At 42.9% G+C, this 20,792-nt stretch overlaps 3 protein-coding genes across 10 annotated transcripts; 1 reads left to right on the forward strand and 2 right to left on the reverse strand.

The window, feature by feature from the left end:
* The first annotated feature begins 284 nt into the window (after nt 1–284).
* Nucleotides 285–3,796, forward strand: LOC139544210 (protein Hook homolog 2-like). 5 transcript variants are annotated; one of them, XM_071351115.1, is made up of 4 exons: nt 285–1,665; nt 2,880–2,943; nt 3,083–3,154; nt 3,340–3,796. In XM_071351115.1, the coding sequence occupies exons 2-4, from the start codon at nt 2,887–2,889 to the stop codon at nt 3,490–3,492; spliced, it is 282 nt and encodes a 93-aa protein (XP_071207216.1). In that variant the 5' UTR covers nt 285–1,665; nt 2,880–2,886; the 3' UTR covers nt 3,493–3,796. The 5 variants fall into 5 exon arrangements, with proteins under 5 accessions (XP_071207216.1, XP_071207189.1, XP_071207180.1 ...); XM_071351088.1 differs by having other exon boundaries at nt 826–1,670; nt 2,790–2,943; XM_071351079.1 differs by having other exon boundaries at nt 832–1,670.
* A 118-nt stretch (nt 3,797–3,914) lies between these two features.
* On the reverse strand, nt 3,915–12,130 carry LOC139544194 (bestrophin-2a-like). Of its 4 annotated transcripts, none has more exons than XM_071351056.1 (10): nt 11,905–12,130; nt 10,401–10,560; nt 10,191–10,285; nt 9,835–10,068; nt 9,309–9,463; nt 9,055–9,132; nt 8,775–8,927; nt 8,518–8,598; nt 5,369–5,523; nt 3,915–5,134 (listed from the first exon to the last, which is right to left on the reverse strand). In XM_071351056.1, the coding sequence occupies exons 2-10, from the start codon at nt 10,550–10,552 to the stop codon at nt 4,240–4,242; spliced, it is 1,998 nt and encodes a 665-aa protein (XP_071207157.1). In that variant the 5' UTR covers nt 10,553–10,560; nt 11,905–12,130; the 3' UTR covers nt 3,915–4,239. The 4 variants fall into 4 exon arrangements, with proteins under 4 accessions (XP_071207157.1, XP_071207123.1, XP_071207134.1 ...); XM_071351022.1 differs by having other exon boundaries at nt 10,401–10,572; XM_071351033.1 differs by having other exon boundaries at nt 10,401–10,592.
* Nucleotides 12,131–12,661: 531 nt separating this feature from the next.
* Nucleotides 12,662–19,475, reverse strand: get3 (guided entry of tail-anchored proteins factor 3, ATPase). The gene is made up of 7 exons (XM_071351068.1): nt 19,270–19,475; nt 18,436–18,583; nt 17,800–17,948; nt 15,829–15,979; nt 15,277–15,384; nt 14,813–15,010; nt 12,662–14,690 (listed from the first exon to the last, which is right to left on the reverse strand). Exons 1-7 carry the CDS (start codon nt 19,410–19,412, stop codon nt 14,562–14,564), a joined length of 1,026 nt encoding a protein of 341 aa, XP_071207169.1. The 5' UTR covers nt 19,413–19,475; the 3' UTR covers nt 12,662–14,561.
* Between the last annotated feature and the right edge of the window lie 1,317 nt (nt 19,476–20,792).

Consider the following 20,792-nt stretch of genomic DNA (forward strand, 5'->3'; position numbering starts at 1 on the left):
ATCATGGAGTTCCAAGAAACTCTCTCTCTCTCTCTCTCTCTCTCTCTCTCTCTCTCTCTCTCTCTCTCTCTCTCTCTCTCTCTCTCTCTCTCTCTCTCTCTCTCTCTCTCTCTCTCTCTCTCTCTCTCTCTCTCTCTCTCTCTCTCTCTGTCTCTGTCTGTCTGTCTGTCTGTCTGTCTGTCTCTGTCTCTCTCTCTCTGTCTCTCTCTCTCTCTCTCTCAGTTTTCCCACACACAAGGTAAATGTACATACTCACACAGTCACACACAAAGTTGTGGGGAGTCACTTCATAACCACACCACTAGACCAGAGACATTCAAACATGAACTTCAAAGGTATGTAAAGGGTGTGAGAGTTGTACGTTTGTCAGTAAACACGCCTCATGTTGACCTCAACGCCAGTCCTATTCCAGAGAAAGTCTATTCTATCATTTTTTGACTCAACCACAGAATTCTCTGAAAGTTCTGTGTGGTTATCGCCTAATGACGGAAACTCAACCATAACCACACCCCTCACACACACGCACATTGAAAAGAGCTTGAACTTGATTGAACCGCCTCTGTGAAGGAAAGGTCATGGGACGTACTAAACGGTCCCAGGTGGTCCGGGAGAATGCATTGGAAATCCCCTATAGTGCTGAAGCCAGAGTTTGCAGTAAGAAGATGTGCATGTACCTAAACAAAATAAGTGTTGACCTTTTGGGGCCAGTCAGTGGTTCCATTGAACTTACAGGGGCTCGCGGAAAGGATAATACGGTCACAGCTTGCCAGGGAGAAATCATTGGAAATCACCTATAGTGGGAGATAGAGTTGGCGGAGGATGGGGCATTTTTACATGTACGTCAACAATTAACCTAATGACATTGAATTCTGACGGGGGAAGCTGATGTATGGATGTAAACCACTGCTCTTTAGGTCATGTTTGGGACTTTGCATCAACGATTCAAACAGAGGGGGCCCTTTTTCTCGCCAAGGATATGACTGATCTGCATACCCTGTCATGGGCACAGGGTAATCTAGGTTAACCTAGAACTAAAATATTGAGTAATTTGATCGCATCCTCAATAATGTTATGTAGTCTGTCCACGAGAGATTAGGGACAGGGTAGCCAGCCTACAGACTTCTTACCATCAACAAATCCTTGGCTTTGTGTGCCATCACTACTGAGAGATTTCCCTGTACATTTCTGGTGTTTTTTTGATATGGCCATATTTCATTCATGTACCCGTATAGTAAATAGTACAATAATACAATAATCATTACCTGTTACTTGATTGTAGATTTTACCCAGCATGCTTTCTGGTAAGTAAGTCTTGGACAAGTAAGGCTTGTTCCTGTGTCAGAACAGCCCATATAGCAGGAGCCTACCGCCTGTTTCTGTAGCATGAGACAGCTTGATGTACAAGTACACCATCTAAACAGGATGCTTGCTTTCTGGTGCTGACCTACAAATCCCCCCTGTGACCATCTGAATGTGGACGTACAACATTGAATGTGCCCAGATCAGCAGTAAAGCATATGTGGCCACAGGGAAGAGCCAGACTACTAAAGCCTACCTCCCCATTGTCTCTCACCCTGAACAAAACCAGCCAGGGCCTCTCCCCCCATGTGGATGAGACCAGGCTGGGCTGAAGAGAGAGCAGAGAGGGGCAGCGCCTGGCTGGATGTAAGGTTGGTGTGTTTATTAGTGTTTGGCGTTGTGGTTATATTTTGGCTAGAAAGTAGTTTGGTTGAAGAGAGGGGCTGGGCAGTGGCTTGCAAGCTGTTAGGTCGGTGTGTTGATCAGTGTTTAGATTCGCAACTAATTATTTTGGTTAGAAGGTGGTTTGATTAGAAGGGTTGCTGATTGTTGGACTGTTGGAGCTAGGAACACAAGCATTTTGCTACACCTGCAATAACATTTTTTATTCTTTTATTTCACCTTTATTTAACCAGGTAGGCCAGTTGAGAACAAGTTCTCATTTACAACTGCGACCTGGCCAAGATGAAGTAAAGCAGTGCGACACAAAAAACAACACAGAGTTTCACATGGAATAAACAAGCGTACAGTCAATAACACAATAGAAAAAAAAGAACGTTTATATATAGTGTGGGCAAATGGCGTGAGGAGGTAAGGCAATAAATAGGCCATAGTAGCGAAATAATTACAGTTTAGCAAATTAACACTGGAGTGATAGATGAGCAGATGATGATGTGCAAGTAGTGATACTGGTGTGCAAAAGAGCAGAAAAGTAAATAAAAACAATATGGGGATGAGGTAGGTAGATTGGGTGGGCTATTTACAGATAGACTATGTACAGCTGCAGCGATCGGTTAGCTGCTCAGATAGCAGATGTTTAAAGTTAGTGAGGGAAATATAAGTCTCCAGCTTCAGCAAATTTTGCAATTCGTTCCAGTCATTGGCAGCAGAGAACTGGAAGGAAAGGCGGCCAAAGTAGGTGTTGGCTTTGGGGACGACCAGTGAGATATACCTGCTGGAGCGTGTGCTACGGGTGGTGTTGTTATCGTGACCAGTGAGCTGAGATAAGGCGGAGCTTTACCTAGCTGGCCCTCGCTATGAATATGTAGCGAGGGTCAGCCACAGTAGTGGGTGGTATAAGGGGCTTTGGTGACAAAACGGATGGCACTGTGATAGACTGCATCCAGTTTGCTGAGTAGAGTATTGGAAGCTATTTTGTAAATGACATCGCCGAAGTTGAGGATCGGTCGGATAGTCAGTTTTACGAGGGTATGTGACCAATACAATTTGATTTGATTTGACTGTTAATGTGATACAATTTCTCTGGCTAGATGTTGCTGTTTGGCTAGTGGTCAGTCAGTGGCCCTATTTTGGTGGTTTGGTTGGAGTGCTGATGTCTTATGGGCATCGTTGTGATACAGTTAGACGATGATGACTGAAGAGGAGACTACTTCCTGTGACGTCATCATGACAGCTGTCAAAGAAGTGAGTGTTTGGCCTGATTTCAGAACTATGTTTGTCATACGCCATCGTCTGTGGCAAATCCTTAATGCACCACCCAATGCTCTTAATTATATAGCCTCTAAAAAATATATTGATGTTACTCTATCTGTTGATGTTACAGGACTCACATGAGAGGATCATGTCCAGACAAGACCAAGAGGAAAAGCTCACTATTAGAGACTGGTACAGTATGGTGGGTGTGTGAGAATGTTTACTGTTGTTTATGTCCTAAATAGTAACCTATTCCCTATATAGTGCATTACCCCAAAACTAGTCCACTATATAGGGTATAGGGTCTCATTTCAAATGCAAAAAGTTGGAAAAGTGAGCCGACTCTACTGTTTGAATGAGAAATTAGTTTTTATGCATCCCCTCCAGTGTGTGACTCTCCAGCAGCAGGAGCTGAGGCTGTCTGAGGGCTCTTACAGACCTCCAGGCCAAGCCCAGTCCTTCCTGGCCCAGCAGAGGCAGTCCACCCAGGCCAGGAGCAGGAGAGGCATGGGGCTCTCTCCCAAGCTACAGCCCAGATAGGAGGGAGAGATGGAGGGAGAGGTCCCTCTGTTGAGGATGGTGGGATTGACACTGGATGGACAAGGAACGTTGGAAGAGGATGTTGATGGGATTTTTGTGGCTGTTTAAAAAAATCTTGGATGTTAAAAAAACTATTTTGTGTAACATTGGCGCCACCTGCTGGTCAAATGGTATTTGGTGTTCGTTTTTTGTCCATCTCAGTTTGAATCTAAAAGTAAAAGGAATAGATAGGACAGTAAAGGACTATCACTATTACAATGTGTTGCCAATGGATTTTTGCGCTTCGAATAAAATATCAACATGACTTACAGTATAGCGCTCATTTTCTCCAGATTTAATTTGACTGTATTGTCTCACATATCTGCTGTCATCCCAAGCTATTGTGTCTCATAGCAACAGAAATGGAACTATGGCAAGAAAGATTTGTCTTTTCTTTTTATTTACCTCAGTATAATTCATAACAACGTAACAAGGTGAAAAATCATTCATCTAAAGTAAATGTACAGTGTAAGATTGGTGAACACAGTGAAAGCAGTAGCCCAACCTTGCAGCATCTGGGTGGATTGTTCAGTAGGATGAACTTCATGCAGATGATCTATAGACCAGGGATTTTTCATGAACATACTACAGTGACATATGACCTAGCTTTTCAGTGTGGTGTGTTGGTCCCAGTTGGACAGAAGTGTGCATGTTCTCCCTTACTCATAGTCCGATTCTGAAATGGCATCCTATTCCCTAAGTAGTGCACTAATTTTGGTTAAAACAGGGTGCAGTTTGTAGTTTCGGAGCCAATGGGGACTCTGACCCCATGCTGACGCTCCTATGACGCTGTGGGGCTCTGTAGGACGGCACGGTGAGGAAAGACATCTTGGCTCCACCAATGGGCGGCTTGGGAATGGCGGGGATCACTGTGCTCTGCTCTGTGATTGGTTCAGAGATGAAAAGGTCTCGGGTGGAGCAGGCTGTGGAACGGGGGTGGATGATGCTGGGGGCTAGGGGGCTGGAGGGGGTTGTCGAGGCTGGTCTGGGTGTCTTATCCTGGGGTTGTCTGATGGATGTTTGGCCTCGGTCTCTGGAAGGCTGGAGGGGTGATGGGAGCAGTAGCATGCGGCTTTGAATATCTCCTGTCACCTCAGTGTTCCCTTCCTCCATCTTCTCTTTCTCTGCCCCCTTCTGGGTGTTCCCCTCATCCTCTTCTTCTTCCTCATCTTCTTCCATAATCTCTTCCTGGCTTTGAAGGGCGTCCCCACATCTCTCCACCCCAACCCCAAACTGTACCTCCATGAGGGGGGTCCTAGCATTAAACACCCCTCCACAACTACATATGGTACTCTGAGTATCGTGACCCAAAACAGACGGCAGCGACCCCCCAGACGGCCCCAAAGTCTTCCCACCTTCATCATCCTCGTCCTCACCCTCTTCGTCACTGAACGAGGGCGGGTACATCCCGGAGGGACGGCGGAACCTTTGGAGCTGGGCGGAGGTGCGACGCAGCGCCCCTCCAATGAGTCCCGTGGGGGACGGGGCGGTGAAGAGGAGCCGGTTGAACAGGGCCATGTTGGGGTGGTGACCCCCACCCTCAGACGCCACGTTCTCAGTGATATCCGCCAGGGGCGCGAAGTGCATCTCCTCTTTGGGAATCCTGGAGGGGACAGACTCAATTCAAATCACTACAACTACTTGAATAATGCCCTTAGGGCCATACAGAAGTGTTAGCAAGGTTAGAAACATACAACTAATCATCTTTGGACTTGTAAGACACACATACAGAATATCCTTGCTTGCAACAAGGTGAACACATATTTGAGGTGTATTGTAGAAATGTATTGCACTTGCCTCATAAAATAGAATAGAATAGAATAGAATAGAGACTCACGCCATGTCGAAGGTGGAGCCCTGGAAGGAGGGTTTGCGCAGCCTGAATAGAGTTGCTGCAGTGTAGGGAGGACGGGGGTTAGAGTCGTTCCAATATCGGTCTCTTTCCATGATGGGAAGATCCCCGTACATCTCATCAACTGCCATCATGGAGACCTGAGGAAACACAAACACTACCTCTTCAGTTTCAGATGAGGGAAGTTCCAAGAAACTCTTCTGTTGAAGTTTCCTTTCACCCCACCATTTTTTCTCTCACTTTGAATGTTTCAAAAGTACTTATCCCACTCATGTACACGTGTAAGCTCGGCCCTAATTTATTGGCTCTCTGTCACCTGGAGCTGCATAGCAAATGGCCAGTAACACAAGGAAAGCCTAAAGGACAATGCTCAAGGACTAGCCAGCCCTTCCCCTCTGAGGGGCCAAAATGTATCTCTGTTACGGTATCCAGAGGACTGACTATTGAATGAGTGATAAAATAAAGCTATAGTATCCATGTCTGGTATCTGTCTGAAACTTGTACCCTAAAGAGGACTCTGAAGCTATCTATATGTATGTATATTGAGCAAAAATATAAACGCAACATATAAAGTGTTGGTCCCATGTTTAATGAGCTGAAATAAAAGATCCCCCAAATTTTCCATATGCACAGAAAGCTTACTTCTCTCAAATTTTGTGCACAAATTTGTTGACAACCCTATTAGTGAGCATTTAACCTTTTCCAAGATAATCCATCCACCTGACAGGTGTGGCATATCAAGAAGCTGATTAAACAGCAGGATCATTACACAGGTGCACCTTGTGCTGACCACTCTAAAATGTGCAGTTTTGTCACACAACACAATGCCAGAGATGTCTCAAGTTTTGAGGGAGATGCAATTGGCATGCTGACTGCAGGAATGTCCACCAGAGCTGTTGCCAAATAATTTCATGTTCATTTCGCTACCATAAGTCGACTCCAAAGTTGTTTAAGATAATTTTGCAGTACGTCCAACCGGCCTCAGAACCGCAGATCACGTGTAACCACGCCAGCCCAGGACCTCCACATCCGGCTTTTTCACCTGAGGGATCGTCTGAGACCAGCCACCCGGATAATTGATGAAACTGTGGGTTTGCACCACAAGAGGTTGGTGGCACCTTAATTGGGGAGGACGGGCTCATGGTAGTGGCTGGAGTGGAATAGGTGGAATGGTACCAAATACATCAAACATGGTTTCCATGTGTTTGATGCCATTCCATTCGCTCCGTTCCAGCCATTATTATGAGCCATCCGCCCCTCAGGAGCCTCCAATGGTTTGCACAACCAAAATCATTTCTGCACAAACTGTCAGAAACCATTTCAGGGGAGCTCATCTGCGCGCTCGTCGACCTCGCCAGGGTCTTGACCTGACTGCAGTTCGGCGTCGTAACCGACTTCAGTGGGCAAATGCTCACCTTCGATGACCACTGGCATGCTGGAGAAGTGTGCTCTTCACGGATGAATCCCGGTTTCAACTGTACCTGGCAGCGTTGTGTGGGCGAACGGTTTGCTGATGTCAACGTTGTGAACAGAGTGCCCAATGGTTGCGGTGGGGTTATGGTATGGGCAGGCATAAGCTACGGACAATGAATACAATTGCATTTTATCGATGGCAATTTGAATGCACAGAGATACCGTGAGATACCCATGGTCGTGCCCTTCATCCGCCGCCATCACCTCATGTTTCAGCATAATAACGCAGGGCCCCATTTCGCAAGGATCTGTACACAATACCTGGAAGCTGAAAATTTCCCACGGCCTGCATAGTCACCAGACGTGTCACTTATTGAGCATGTTTGGGATGCTCTGGGTCGACGTGTACGACAGGACATTCCAGTTCCCGTTAATATCCAGGAACTTCGCACAGCCATTGAAGAGGAGTGGGACAACATTCCACAGGCCACAATCAACAGCCTGATCAACTCTATGAGAAGGAGATGTGTCGTGCTGCATGAGGCAAATGGTGGTCACACCAGATACTGACTGGCTTTCTGATCCACATCCCTACCTTTTTTTAAAGGTATCTGTATTCTCAGTCATGTGAAATCCATAGATTTAGGGCCTAATGAATTTATTTCAATTGACAGATTTCCTTTTATGAAATGTAACTCAGTAAAATCTTAAAAATTGTTGCATGTTGCATTGATATTTTTGTTCAGTGGATGATCTCTGTGGTAACTTGTATCTGTACAGGGTGAACTCTAACTTACTCTGTGCAAAGGGGTTTTATGGTCCTCTCAAGAATACTTTAAAGTACTACTTAAGTCGTTTTGTGGGTATCTGTACATTCTTTACTATTTATATTTTTGACAAATTTTACTTCACTACATTCCTAAAGAAAATAATTACTTTTTACTCCATACATTTTCCCTGACTCCCAAAAGTAGTGAATGCTCCTTAGCAGGACAGGAAAATGGTTAAATTCACACACTTATCAAGAGAACATCCCTGGTCATCTCTACTGCCATCTGGTGGACTTACTAAACACCCACGCTTAGATTGTAAATTATGTCTGAGCGTTGGAGTGTGCCCCTGGCTATCCATAAATTAAAAAACAAACAAGAAAATGGTGCTGTCTGGTTTGCTTAATATAAGGATTTCTAAAATGATTTATACTTTTAGACTTTTACTCAAGTAGTATTTTACTGGGTGACTTTCACTTTTACTTGAGTCATTCTCTATGAGGGTATCTTTACTTTTACTCAAGTATGACAATTGGGTACTTTGTCCACCACTGGATCTATATGCCTAGACTAATGCTTTGTTAATGTCAGTATTGCCTTGTAGCTTAAGCTTTATGCGTTGTATGTGAATCCATTCATTTTACAAAGTTATTAAATAATACTTGCTTTGATATTTGCTTATATGACCATTCCTTGATCTTAGTCATCTAAATGCATAATACTTGATAGCACATGGTTTAACCATGGTCTTGCATATTGCTATCTATATTATGGAGTCATTTAATTCATTTAATGGGCTAATTGCTTAGTCTTATTATGGGTTGCATGTGATGTATTTATAATATCATATATATGAAGAATTACCCCACTACATATACATGCATATATTACATCTAAGATAACAATGGGGGGTTGTGAGAAGGGCAGCAATACATGTGATTCAATATAAACCTGGAAGTTCCTGTCTATCAGCCAGTTGGTCTCAAAGTCATCATCGTCCTCTCCAAATGGGTTTATCAACTGCTCTGCTACCTGAAAAACATAAAAAAAAAATGGTCATGTTCGTTGGGGCATGCAAAGGAAATGTTTTAAAACATTTTGCAACGGAAATAAATAAAAATATGTTTGTTTTTGCTAGCCTCTCCCTGTTTCAGTCTGGTTTTCTTCCATTTGCTACCTAGAGAACACAATAATGAATTTCCACTGACCTTGAGCCAGCCAGCGTAGAAGAAGAACTGTAGCATAGTGAAGATGGGGACGTACAGGTCCAGGTCATGACCCAGGTAACCCTGTGTGGGGTCCAGGAACTGACGTCCTATCAGACACACGAAGAAAAAACTGTACACGGCCAGAGTCACCACCTATAGGGATGGTGGAGACGAGAACATAGGACACCAAATGAGTGATGCCGACTGAGAAAATTCTACAATGATTGCACATACAATCACCTGCATGCACATATACACACACACACACACACACACAAACCTGAGTGTAGACCAGGGGAACACTGATCATGTCGTAATGGAAAAGCATACTGCAGTTCCCTCTGAAATGATTGAGCTCCTGCAGACATAAACAGACAAGCATACAAATGTAAGTTATTGTTTTTGTTGAATATATTGTTTTTGTGTAAGGTTCAGTCAGTATGTAAGTCGGGTACAGCTGATTCATGTCATATAACTATTGACATTATGTGGTTTATCACTATGTCGCTTTATGTGTGTTGTATTGTAGACTACCTCCAGCACTAGTTTGAGGGTGCTGTCGTCCTTAATCCTGCCCTCACAGCGGGCCAGGGCGGCCAGGTTAGTGAACCACACACAGGGCATCCAGTACTTGTTATAGGGGGACTTGAGGCTCTCAAACTTCTTCCGCTCCTCCCTGGTCATGAACCCTGAGGAGAGGGGAGTGTATCTGTCACAGGTGGGGTCTGAACCCCCATGTCCTGCTTTGAAACCCAATGTCTTAATTAGGCCAAGAGGAAATTGGACCGAGGGTAACACTGATTAAAGTTGCAGGCAGGGCTACCTCATCACCAGAGCGTGAGTCCGACTCCACCAGAGCGTGAGTCCGACTCACCTCCGCTAGACCGCTACATTAACTATAGGTATGTGTTTGGAAGACACAGGATGTCGGACAAAACTGCAAGGGGTATGGTGTATCCAGATGTACACTGTACTTTCTTGTGTTTGAATTCTGAAAATCTGCAAAGCGCAATTTTTCCTCAAATGCAATATCTTAGCTGCATCTGAATGACACATTTACCTGCTTCCACGACGTGGTCCATGGTCGGGAAGCGTTTGAACACTGCAGTGCTGACCGAGCGCAAAATCAGTAACGCGGACAAACTTGCATATCGCATCATGGTGCGTCGCAGCAGCCGCCCGTGCTCGTCCACGCCCTGCAGGCCGCCCGAGAGCACGCACATCAGGCGGTCAGGTAATGGAATGCAGGTGTACTGATTCCACCAGCGGTTCACCACCAGTGTCACGTAAAAACCTGGAAAACAGCAGCAAATGGTTCTGTAATGAATAGTGGTATTTTCTTATATAATAGAAGAATATTAGAATATAAGAATATTCGAATAGAATCTGTGTTATTGATTTAGTAATATTGCCCACCTAGCACAAAAGACATGGGGATGAGACTGGCATAGTGGTTGCAGTAAATTGCCAGTTTTTCAAAATACCTCTTCTGGTCATCAAAGAGGAAGAATCTGAAGAGGTAAAAGTTACATAATAATGTGGACCAATTAAAACAAATTGAAATCTTCAAATAGTAATGGAAAGTTAAAATAATTATATAAACTTGGTAGCCAAAGGCTCTCATACCTGTAAGTGACACTGATGCCAGTGTACATGGCGAAGAAAGCAAGGAACTCCTTCCATAAGACCTTGTAGATGCTTCCCCTCCAGGCTAGGAGCAGTTTGGAGAACCCGCAGAAGCGCGCATTGGCAACTTGCGCGGTGTAGGTGACCGTCATGATGTCATCTATCAGTTATTCTATCATATTAAAAAAAATACTATATCTCGGAAAACATATATTGTGTTAGTTTTCTTTCTATTTATCAAGGGAAATGGAAAGAAAACCCATGTCTAACCCTCCACAAATACTACCTATACAGTTTTGTTTATGTAACAGGTGTAAAATATACTTTATGTATTTCAACGAAAATCCCATATATTTATTTTTCATGTATTATTTTATGGTTATTTTCAGATGTATTACACTGCTTTCAAGAGTGAACTATATCATTGTATTTATTTTCTAAATTGTGTTGATGTTGTGATGTCATCTACGAAAACCATGCGTTTACGCCTCAGTTTGGTCAAAGCGTGATGAGGAGAGGTATGTGTTTATGTTTATTTTGAATGCACATGTTAGCAAGAGTTCACAAATGTACACAACAAAAAAAATATATATCATCATTGATTTAGTGTTGTTCCACTACTGTTAGTAGGAATATATATTAGCGTGAATGGGGATACTTTTCGAGAGCAACTTTGATTGCAAATTTGCAAGGTTAGCCCAGCTACCGTTGGCTTTGGGTGCGGGAGAGGGTCTCTTTCAGGTACAGACAGCGTGAGTTTTCTGACGATTTTCTCCCGGGAATTCTGCACTGTCTTTTGTCAGGCAAATATACTTATGTATGACAGTCCAGGCGGCAGCATGAACGTTTGCCTTGCATTTGTATCCATTCCATGCAGGTATGTTGTGAAATGTGACGTTTTTGTATTTCATTTAGCTATCGTTCATTTTGTTACCTGTCCAGTCACGTCAGGAATGGCGATGTTGCCTCATTTGTATGCCTCGGGTATAGTAGTGCAATAGTACACTCAAATACATATTTAGAACTTATAAGAACATTATTAGTGTATTGGTGTACAATGTTTATTAAATGAAATTTTAGTATTTTGAAAATATTAACATGTACAATTTGTACAATGCATTGTTTTTGCGAGTTTGCTCAAAGCATGACGAGGAGAGGCAAATATACTTATGTATGAGTCCAGACGACAGCATTAAGCAGACAACTGCAGAATTGTGTCCAGAGCTTTCCCTTCCCATCCACCCACACCTCACCAGAACACAACACATTTAGACTTTGCGTAAAAGTCCATGAAAACATCTAGTTCGACGGACAAATTTAGGACAGTATGAAACAAATGGTATTACCTCTAGTCTACTGTTGTGCAGTGAGTGGATCTTTGGGATGTTTGCAGGTTCAGGTTAATCAACAATCTCCGCGCTTAGCATTATTGCTGCGCACGATCAAAGCCCTTACATATTCCATAGCCTAATACATCTGTACAACTTTAATATTCTCTACTAACCATTCTACGTCCATCGTTGGTAACCCATTCAGCCGATACATCATACAGTAAAAAAAGGCAGCAGTAGAGGGTAATCCTTGGATGCTGGAGCCTCAGCAGTGCGCTCAGTGGTTAGAGCGCCCCGGGGCAAATCCCAAACATTGGAGGGAGACGGAGCTCGTTAGTACATGCCCCCTACTGGGAGAGCGAGCTTCTGCACAGTGCATTTTAAATCGGTGATGGACCACAAGCGACAGCCTGCCGAGAGCTACACAATGTCAAAAACGCAAGTGCGTAAAAACTAGAAGGGAAAAAAAGTATTAGAAAACAGGAAATAGTCATAGACTGCCACTGATATAAAAATGACTAAACCATGTAACAGTACGGTAATATTTATTAAATTGTGCATATATTAGAAATAGTTTATGGTGCATTATATTAGTTTTTTTGATCGAGGCAAGCGTTTTTTCCCAGTCCATTGACACATTTGAATGAATTCTACAAAACACTGTGTCAGCTCAACAGGAGGCTTGTTGTTTGCAGGTTCTGAGCGTAGAAGTCACCCACAAAGTCAGGACCTGTCAAGACGAATCTGTTGTTCAACAAGGCATGTTGTACCGCAGACCATCCATGCGTGTCCCGGCTGCGTCTTGGGGTCGCCTGCGTCCAAGAGTCTAGTTAGGGGCTACTTGGAACCCAATCACAGTGTCTGTATTGTAGTTCGTAACATTATTTGGTTATGAAAGCTGTGTTAATAAAAACACGTAACCAAAAAATATCCCTGCGAATTAGGCATGTTTGTGTTTTATTTTGTAAGTTTAACATAATTGCCTAGGGGGGGAAAAATATGCATAACTTGAAGCATTAATAACATTGCACGGACAAAATCAAATCAAAAGGACCCTTCCAAGACTTGTGTTGCTGATGCAGAGATTATGGGGCTATAGTTGGTAGTATAATGACCACTTTTGGTGAGTGAATATCTTGATGGCAAGTCAAATTGACAGCTATTGGGACATTTTGCCTGTGGATGAGAAAGAAAGAAGCTGTGCACTAATGCAGGCAACACAAATCCCACACTGAATGACATCCAAATAGGAGCTAAATAATGAACCAACCTTTCCTTCAACAGGGGACCAATCAACATTCAGTAATCAATTGTATATTATAATGCACTAATAAGGCATTCATTAAGCCAAGTAGCCAACTAGCATCACGCTGTGTACCCGAATAGAGCCCTCTACACAACAGACAGGGTGTGTCTGAAATGGCACCCCATTCCCTATATAATGCACTACTTTTGACCAGGGCTGCCATTTCCTACACAGCCAGGGAGAAAGAGATTGGTTAAACCAGGCTATGTCCTCCCCCCCAGACTGAACACTGCACTCAATGGTAGTCGATGGTGAGTGCAGCATTCAGTCTGGTTCAACCAGGCTAGAGGGAAAAGTAGCACTTTAAAAGCTTTATACAAAGACTGCTTCAGTGGCCTCCTATTATAATCAGAGTAGGAAAAACATTGAAATTGGCATAAAATAATTACAAGTAGCCATCTGACACTGTAGATTATAGATGAATGACACTGCTCAGTGATCAATAAATATAATTTCTTCATCCAAGAACTGAACTAAATGTAAGTGGGGACATGCTATTTACACCATAAACATGTGGTGCGTGAGAACAACATTTTGGTCAAATAATGTAGTTAAGTATGTCCATGCTATTATTACTCAAGTATTCAAATGCCCTTCTAAGGCTGGTCAGTGGACTGATGGGATTGGTGGGACAAAAATATAACATGATATTAAATCCATTACCCTTCCCTCTAGGCCTATATCCCTCTTCATAGTGACTATTCACCCTGGGGTAGTAAGTCCTCACCCTGCATCACACACCCACCTTCATCCAAAACAGACAAAACTTTCCCACCACTCATATTATTCTCCATTCCCACAATGGAGGGCATTAAGAAGTCAGAATGTGCATCCAAAATGGCACCCTATTCCCTATATATAGTGCACTACTTTTGACCAGGGCCCTGGTCAAAATGTGTGGCAATAATGCACTATACAGGGAATAGGGTGCGATTTCAGACGCAAACCAAACAGATACAGTCTAATTAAATCACATGGTAAAAACCAAAGATGCAGTCGATCGTCTCAAAGCTGTTTTATACTGAAAAACACAGCAGCGGCACCAGACACCAAACTTAGCCATTAAGGATAGTTTCACTTGAACATTACTGAGGCTGGAATATGGAAGGAAAAAGAGGAGGGAGGAGGAGAGGAGAAAGGGGGTGGCCTTGAGTGTTCCTCTGGGAAAAGTTAAATTCTTTAGGAATAGTTCATCCTTTCCCTGGTGAGATATCATGGAGAGAATGGTATAGATAGAATGATAGAGAAAAGTGAGAGGAGATAAATCACATGTGGATCCTCCTTTCTCTTTTAGACTGTAGGCCTACAACAGGAACAGGTGGTTGTGTGTCCTTGTGTTCTGTGTTGTCCTCCCCCTGTTGTGTGTGTGTGTGTGAGTGTGTCGTTCTTGCTGTAGTGGTTTAGGTTCCTGAAGATGAAGAGGATGGGGATGTTCTTGCTGGGTTGCTGTAATGCAGGAGTGAGGCTGGGGTCAAGGGGGACGGAGATGGTGAGTTCAGACTGCGACTGGGAGTCAGAGGTCAATCACTTGGTAGGGGGGATGTAGGGCTCCAGGAGTTGCATTGAGAAGGTGTTGACTTTTTCGGCCCCCCGTACCTCGTGGGGCAGTAGCGGTAACTTGATTATGTGGAAATCTTCATATAGATCCTCCATCTGGGACAGAGAATAAAGGTGAGGACATAATTTTAGGGATTAGGACACCATTGTAGGGGCATGGCACGTGGTGACAGACAACTGACATTGACAACATGAAGACTACTTATGCCGTGCTTTACCTGGTCCAGGTACTTGGACTGGATCTTGTGGCGGGCCTCGCACATCTTGCATGGCCGGTCTGAGTCGGGGAACACCAGCTGGTTGACGATAATGTTGTGCGTGTCGATGTGACACTTGGCCAGCTCCTGGATCAGGCGCTCCGTCTCGTACAAGGACAGGAACTCGGCGATGCACACACAGATAAACGTTGTTTGTTCCTATGAGGGAGTGTGGGGAGGGGCGGAGAGAGGCGTCAAACACAAGTAGAGACATAGTCACTATACGGACTCCAAAAACTGTAATTAACACACAATACTCAAATAACTCCACATAGTGAAGTAGAGTGGTTATCAATCAAATGAACATAATGCAGGTGTATATACACTGCATACACACCACAATGTTTTCCTAGAGCGAAGATGTTAGGTGAAGCATTGTTATGGAGATCTAGGTTTCTAAATGGGTCGGTGATGGTCTGACTTACAGGGTCTTTGAACTGCTCACTGACAGAGCGGATGACTGGTAGGGTCTCCTCCAGCTTAGAGGCCAGCTGGTCTGCGTTCATGTCTCCCAGACCCAGCATGTTACACATCTACGGGGGAGAAAGAGTGAGCGAGAACTAGAGAAAAGGATCATGCACAAGTGGCAACAATAAGAGAACTGATGCTACCGACACAGACAGCAACTCTGGTCAATAAAAACAGAGCAACTAGAGCTTCATGCTTAACACAGAAATAAATCAACAGTCAGTAGGCCTTACCTGTGAGATGAAGGGGCTGATCTGGTTTAGGGCTAGTAGGCCTTATCTGTGAGATGAAGGGGCTGATCTGGTTTAGGACTAGTAGGCCTTACCTGTGAGATGAAGGGGCTGATCTGGTTTAGGGCTAGTAGGCCTTACCTGTGAGATGAAGGGGCTGATCTGGTTTAGGGCTAGTAGGCCTTACCTGTGAGATGAAGGGGCTGATCTGGTTTAGGGCTAGTAGGCCTTACCTGTGAGATGAAGGGGCTGATCTGGTTTAGGGCTAGTAGGCCTTACCTGTGAGATGAAGGGGCTGATCTGGTTCTTGATCTGCATGAGTCGTCCCAGGCCTCTCTCCACTATGGTGGGGAAGTTGAGCAGACGTAGCGTGTGGCCAGTGGGGGCAGTGTCGAACACCACCACAGAGAAGTTCATGCCTTTCACTAACCTGAACGGAGATGAAAAGAGTATGACTCTTTTCAATATAACCTTGTTAACCCTCTAGTTTCTAAGCTGGGGGGGGAGGGTGTTCTACTAAGCTAACATATAGATTTGTTTTAAGATGTTCACACCAAGGATCATTTAGCTATTTGATTATGAATTTTAAGACCCCTTAAGGCAGGGTTTCCCAAACGGTTTAGTTTTTTTGCCCTGGAACTACACAACTGATTCAAATAATCAACTAATCATCAAGCTTTGAATCAGCTGTGTAATGTTAGAGTAAAAAATAAAACTGTTTGGGAAACCCTGCCTTAAAGGGTCTTCAAATTCAAATAGCTAAATGATCCTTGGTGTAACCATCTTAAAACAAATCTATATGTTAGCTTAGTAGAACCCCACCCCCCAAGAAACTAGACTAGTGCATCAAAGCTGGGACCGAGAGACTGAAAAACAGCTTCTATCTCAAGGCCATCAGACTGTTAAACAGCCATCACTAACATTGAGTGGTTGCTGCCAACATACTGCCTCAAATCTCTAGCCGCTTTAATAATTAATAATTGGATGTAATAAATGTATCACTAGTCACTTTAAACAATGCCACTTTATATTATGATTACACACCCTACATTACTCATCTCATGTATATACTGTACTCGATACCATCTACTGCATCTTGCCTATGCCGCACGGCCATCACTCATCCATATATTTGTATGTACATATTCATCCCCTTACATTGTGTGTATAAGGTAGTTCTTGTGAAATTGTTAGATTACTTGTTAGATATTACTGCACTGTCGGGAACTAGAAGCACAAGCATTTTGCTACACTCACATCAGCATCTGCTAACCATGTGTATGTGACAAATAACATTTGATTTAGGAAACCCTGGTATCAAAAAAATATATATACAAAAAAGATTTGATGAAACATTGAATTTGGCATTACTGCTATTAAACGTATTGAATGACAGATCCACTACTTGGAACAGATCATTATTTTGACTATACTAAGGATGTTTGTTCTGAAGTGTCTGTCCTATAGCAGAGAGATATAAGAAAGATCAATTTTTATTTTAGGCAATAAACATTTTTTTTAATCCCGTACAGGGGATCTTCATACGAGTCTTGTGAGCGTCCTAGAGACATGTATGTGTTTGTGAGAGACTCACCTTTCTACAGAGTGGTCATATTAGTGTGTAGCCCAAACTGTTTGGACGCTACAGGTAGAAGAGGCAGTAATGACTTCAGATGAGTCCCGTGATGCTTGTGGGGGTCGTAGAGCAAAATGGAGAACACCATCGTGTTCGTGAGAGTCTCGGTTTGTAGGCCAAACGGTTCGGACACCAGACATATTCGTGAGAAGACCGATTTTCGGGATGTCTAATGGTCTGACAAACACCGCTCTAGCTCTGCCACCTTTCACCAAGTGCGGAAGGGCAATATAGACGGATGTGGTGGATTGAGACTCAGCCCATGCAAAAAAACATATTTAATTTAAAAGGATGGATTTTGATGGGGACTTTTTAAATTATGGCCCTGGAAATTGTAGGAAAAGGGTTAAGCTAACCCAGATGTATGAATTTGATTCGGGTGACAATAATGCCCAATAATAGCAGCCCAACTAATTTCTACCACCACAAGTACAGACCAACAGCAACACTATCATCCATGGATATGGTGCATTCTATCACAGAAACTGAACATAACCAATGATTGACTGAATTTAAAGAACTTTTAAAAACACTCAAAGCATAATGTGTATCAATAACTACGTGGAGAGCCATTAAGTGTTGACTTCATGACCTCTGTGTGTGTGTCTCCATACCTCATGACCTCTGCGTAGCTCATGGCCTCGTCGATGCCGGGGAAGGCACTCATGGCCTCCTGCATCATCTTCTTGCCCATACTCAGCATGTTGTCCTCTTCAAAGAACTCATCTGGGAGCTCCGCCACACCCAGGCTGGGATCAATCTCCTGCAGGAGCACACACACACACCACAGACAACACAACACAACACAGACAGACAACACAACACAGACAGACAACACAACACAGACAGAGCAGAGGTCGGGGCAAGACACAGGAGGAAAGAGAAAATCTCCATCTTAGGGAAAAACAGACTTTGCTTGCAGGACTTTTTTTTTTATACTGATGGCTAGATTGTCTATTTCTATTGTGTATGTGAAACACAAACTATTGTGTGAATCAAGAGTTTACAGTCTTGCTTGTGTCATTCTCCAAACAAAGCTTGCTGAATGTCACCCTCAAGTCAACATAAGCTCCTAAGTCGACTTCTATGAATATATTGACGGTGAGGAGGTAGTCTGACAAACCAGCTCTTTGCCTCTACTCATTCTCAAAACCTAGTAAGAGAGTGCATACTGCTGAGAGCGACATCACCAGTCTGTAGTGTAGACAGAAAAAACTGGGGCAGAGAGACTGGGTCTAATGCTGACATACCATAGCGAAGAGGTTCTCGTAGCCCTTGACTTTTGTGGGCACCTTTGAGAACTTCTGGTCAAAGGCATCTGAGATGTTGTGTGCCGGGTCAGTGGAGATGATGAGCACGCTGTCACGCACCGCAGCCAGCTGTACAGCCAGACTGCAGCTGTTGGGGCAAAGGACAGACATTAGCACACATAGACAGAAATGCCATGAGCACGCACAGACAGATATGACCACAGACATGAACACTGATACAGACAAACAAGACAGACAGTTACCATTTTCAACCCTTCAGTTAGAAACATTGTTTACGTATGTATACATTACTACATTAGAAACATGATGTCTTCTCAATTAAATAAAAATCAGCTTCACATGAAACTGACAAATTTAACCACCGAACTTTGAAATTGGTGTTTGAAAGTGATGGTCTATGTTGAGTTGATGGTAGTGTCTAGCTAAAACTAGTTAGCTAGATAACGTTAAATAGATAGAGGAGTTTGCTAACCGGATGTCTGCTGTTAATGTAAAAGATTGTTTAAAACTCAGCTGGATTGCTAGCTAACGTAGTAAGTAATGACAGTCTTATGAATTTGACAGCTAGCTAACTAATTAGCTACAGTTGCTAACTGGCTAGCTATTGTTGTCATTTTAGCTAACCATATAATTAACTAGCTAACGTTAGCTCACTGTGTTCCCACTGAAATAAGAGCTACGCTGATGGTAAATGACTGTCAATAAAGAAACATTAATTGAACGTCGGGCTTGCGGTATTGAACTTGGCTAGGCCATTCATTTTGCTAGTGACGTTAGCTAATAGTGACAAAGCACTATTTTGCATCGACCTACCTGCATGTTGTTTTGCCAACGCCACCTTTGCCTCCAACAAATATCCATTTCAGAGATTTCTGCTCTATAATGTTTTTCAATGTTGGTTCTAAAGGCTCCACATCGGGCGCATCTTCAAATTCTTCTTCCAACGAAGCTGCCATCTTGTGTGTACAGGTCAGCAAATGGGATGTACCAAATAATAAAAAGAGCTGGGTAAAAAAAAGCGACCCTCTTTTGGGCTATACCAAGGCTAAATAGTTTAGCGATCAAAATTTTAACATATTTTCAGCAAACAATCTAATCAAAAACCAAATTAAAAACACTCAATTTATAAGAAACAATAAAACAATGGATGGATATTGAGCAACAAAGACACAGGAGGCCCATCTATTATGAATTGTTGTTTTTATTTCACATCAGGAATAACAGTAAGAGGACACATTATAAGACATATACAGCTGACTGGCCATGGAAGAGTTCTGACAAATGCTTGATAGGCTGGTCCATCTTCAGCCCATTCTAAATTGTTAGCTTTTTTTGTTGCATTGAATTACCATTATTTGGCTGGGGTCCTCAAAGGGAAAACATGGGCCATGTGTGGGCTTCGAGGAAAATGAGCCGGTATGTCTTTCAAATTCAAAAGACATAAAATACATAAGCATGGAATAATAATGAAAATAATAAAATCTTTTAATATATTCATCTTTTTTAAATCTTCTGAATTCATAATAGACTTGACGCTGTGTTGCATATTGGGGCCATGTGTGGGGTGTACCTTGCTCAAGGTCACATAGAAATGTTTCACATTGTCAGTTTGGGTATTCGAACCAGGGACCTTTCCATAACTGTCACAACACTCTAATCTATAGGCTACCTGCCTTTCGCAATGCGGATTACACATTGGTCCTAAAATAAAGAAAAGGGGAATGGGAAAATCTTAAATTGCACCACCTAACACTGCACCTATACACTATCCCCCCAAATCCACCACCTCATCCCACTACTTTGGCCCTAAATGATCCTAAACCAGACCGTCGGCATGGGAGGATGGAAACCCTTCTCTCAAAACTTCCTGTAGATCTTCTGCACTAAAATCTCTCACACCCAAATATTTATCTGCTGCAACTACCACATATATCTTCTGTGATTTCCGCTCCATCAGTGCAGTTGATCACCATGGCTATAAACGCAAGACATCCAACCTTACTAAAAGTCATTACATAGCCAAAAAAGTGAATCGTTAATACAGTAGTTTCCTTAAGATGGTTCATCATGGTAATGTCTTTGGTGGCCCTAAAAAGTTTCAAGTTGATAGGCCACTATGAAATTAATTTACAAAGGAAAATGTGTCCATTGATAAAGATTGATTTATCAATAACTCCGCCATCTTTTAACCAATCCCTTAGCTTTTCTCAAACTAAGTTAAGAGATGTGCCACATACCCGTGTTATTTGGACTTCTGGTTCATGAGAATATGTTTTTCAAAGGTTTTCAAAATTGTTCAATATTGAGGAAAAATCGATCCTGACAGACCTTAGTCA

The sequence above is a fragment of the Salvelinus alpinus genome, chromosome 2, assembly GCF_045679555.1.
Source record: "Salvelinus alpinus chromosome 2, SLU_Salpinus.1, whole genome shotgun sequence".
NCBI lineage: Eukaryota > Metazoa > Chordata > Actinopteri > Salmoniformes > Salmonidae > Salvelinus > Salvelinus alpinus.

Bases quoted from the DNA above. Each gene is read 5' to 3' on its own strand.
- LOC139544210 (XM_071351115.1), top strand. From the start codon at position 2,887: ATGATGACTGAAGAGGAGACTACTTCCTGTGACGTCATCATGACAGCT. The intron at 2,944-3,082 runs GTGAGTGTTTGG...TTGATGTTACAG, and splicing joins TCATGACAGCTGTCAAAGAA to GACTCACATGAGAGGATCAT. The intron at 3,155-3,339 runs GTGGGTGTGTGA...CATCCCCTCCAG, and splicing joins TTAGAGACTGGTACAGTATG to TGTGTGACTCTCCAGCAGCA.
- get3 (XM_071351068.1), bottom strand. From the start codon at position 19,412: ATGGCAGCTTCGTTGGAAGAAGAATTTGAAGATGCGCCCGATGTGGAG. The intron at 18,584-19,269 runs GTAGGTCGATGC...TTGCCCCAACAG, and splicing joins GTTGGCAAAACAACATGCAG to CTGCAGTCTGGCTGTACAGC. The intron at 14,691-14,812 runs GTAAAGCACGGC...TCTCTGTCCCAG, and splicing joins AGTCCAAGTACCTGGACCAG to ATGGAGGATCTATATGAAGA.
- LOC139544194 (XM_071351056.1), bottom strand. From the start codon at position 10,552: ATGACGGTCACCTACACCGCGCAAGTTGCCAATGCGCGCTTCTGCGGG. The intron at 10,069-10,190 runs GTGGGCAATATT...GCTGTTTTCCAG, and splicing joins CCCCATGTCTTTTGTGCTAG to GTTTTTACGTGACACTGGTG. The intron at 9,464-9,834 runs GTAAATGTGTCA...CCCTCTCCTCAG, and splicing joins GGACCACGTCGTGGAAGCAG to GGTTCATGACCAGGGAGGAG.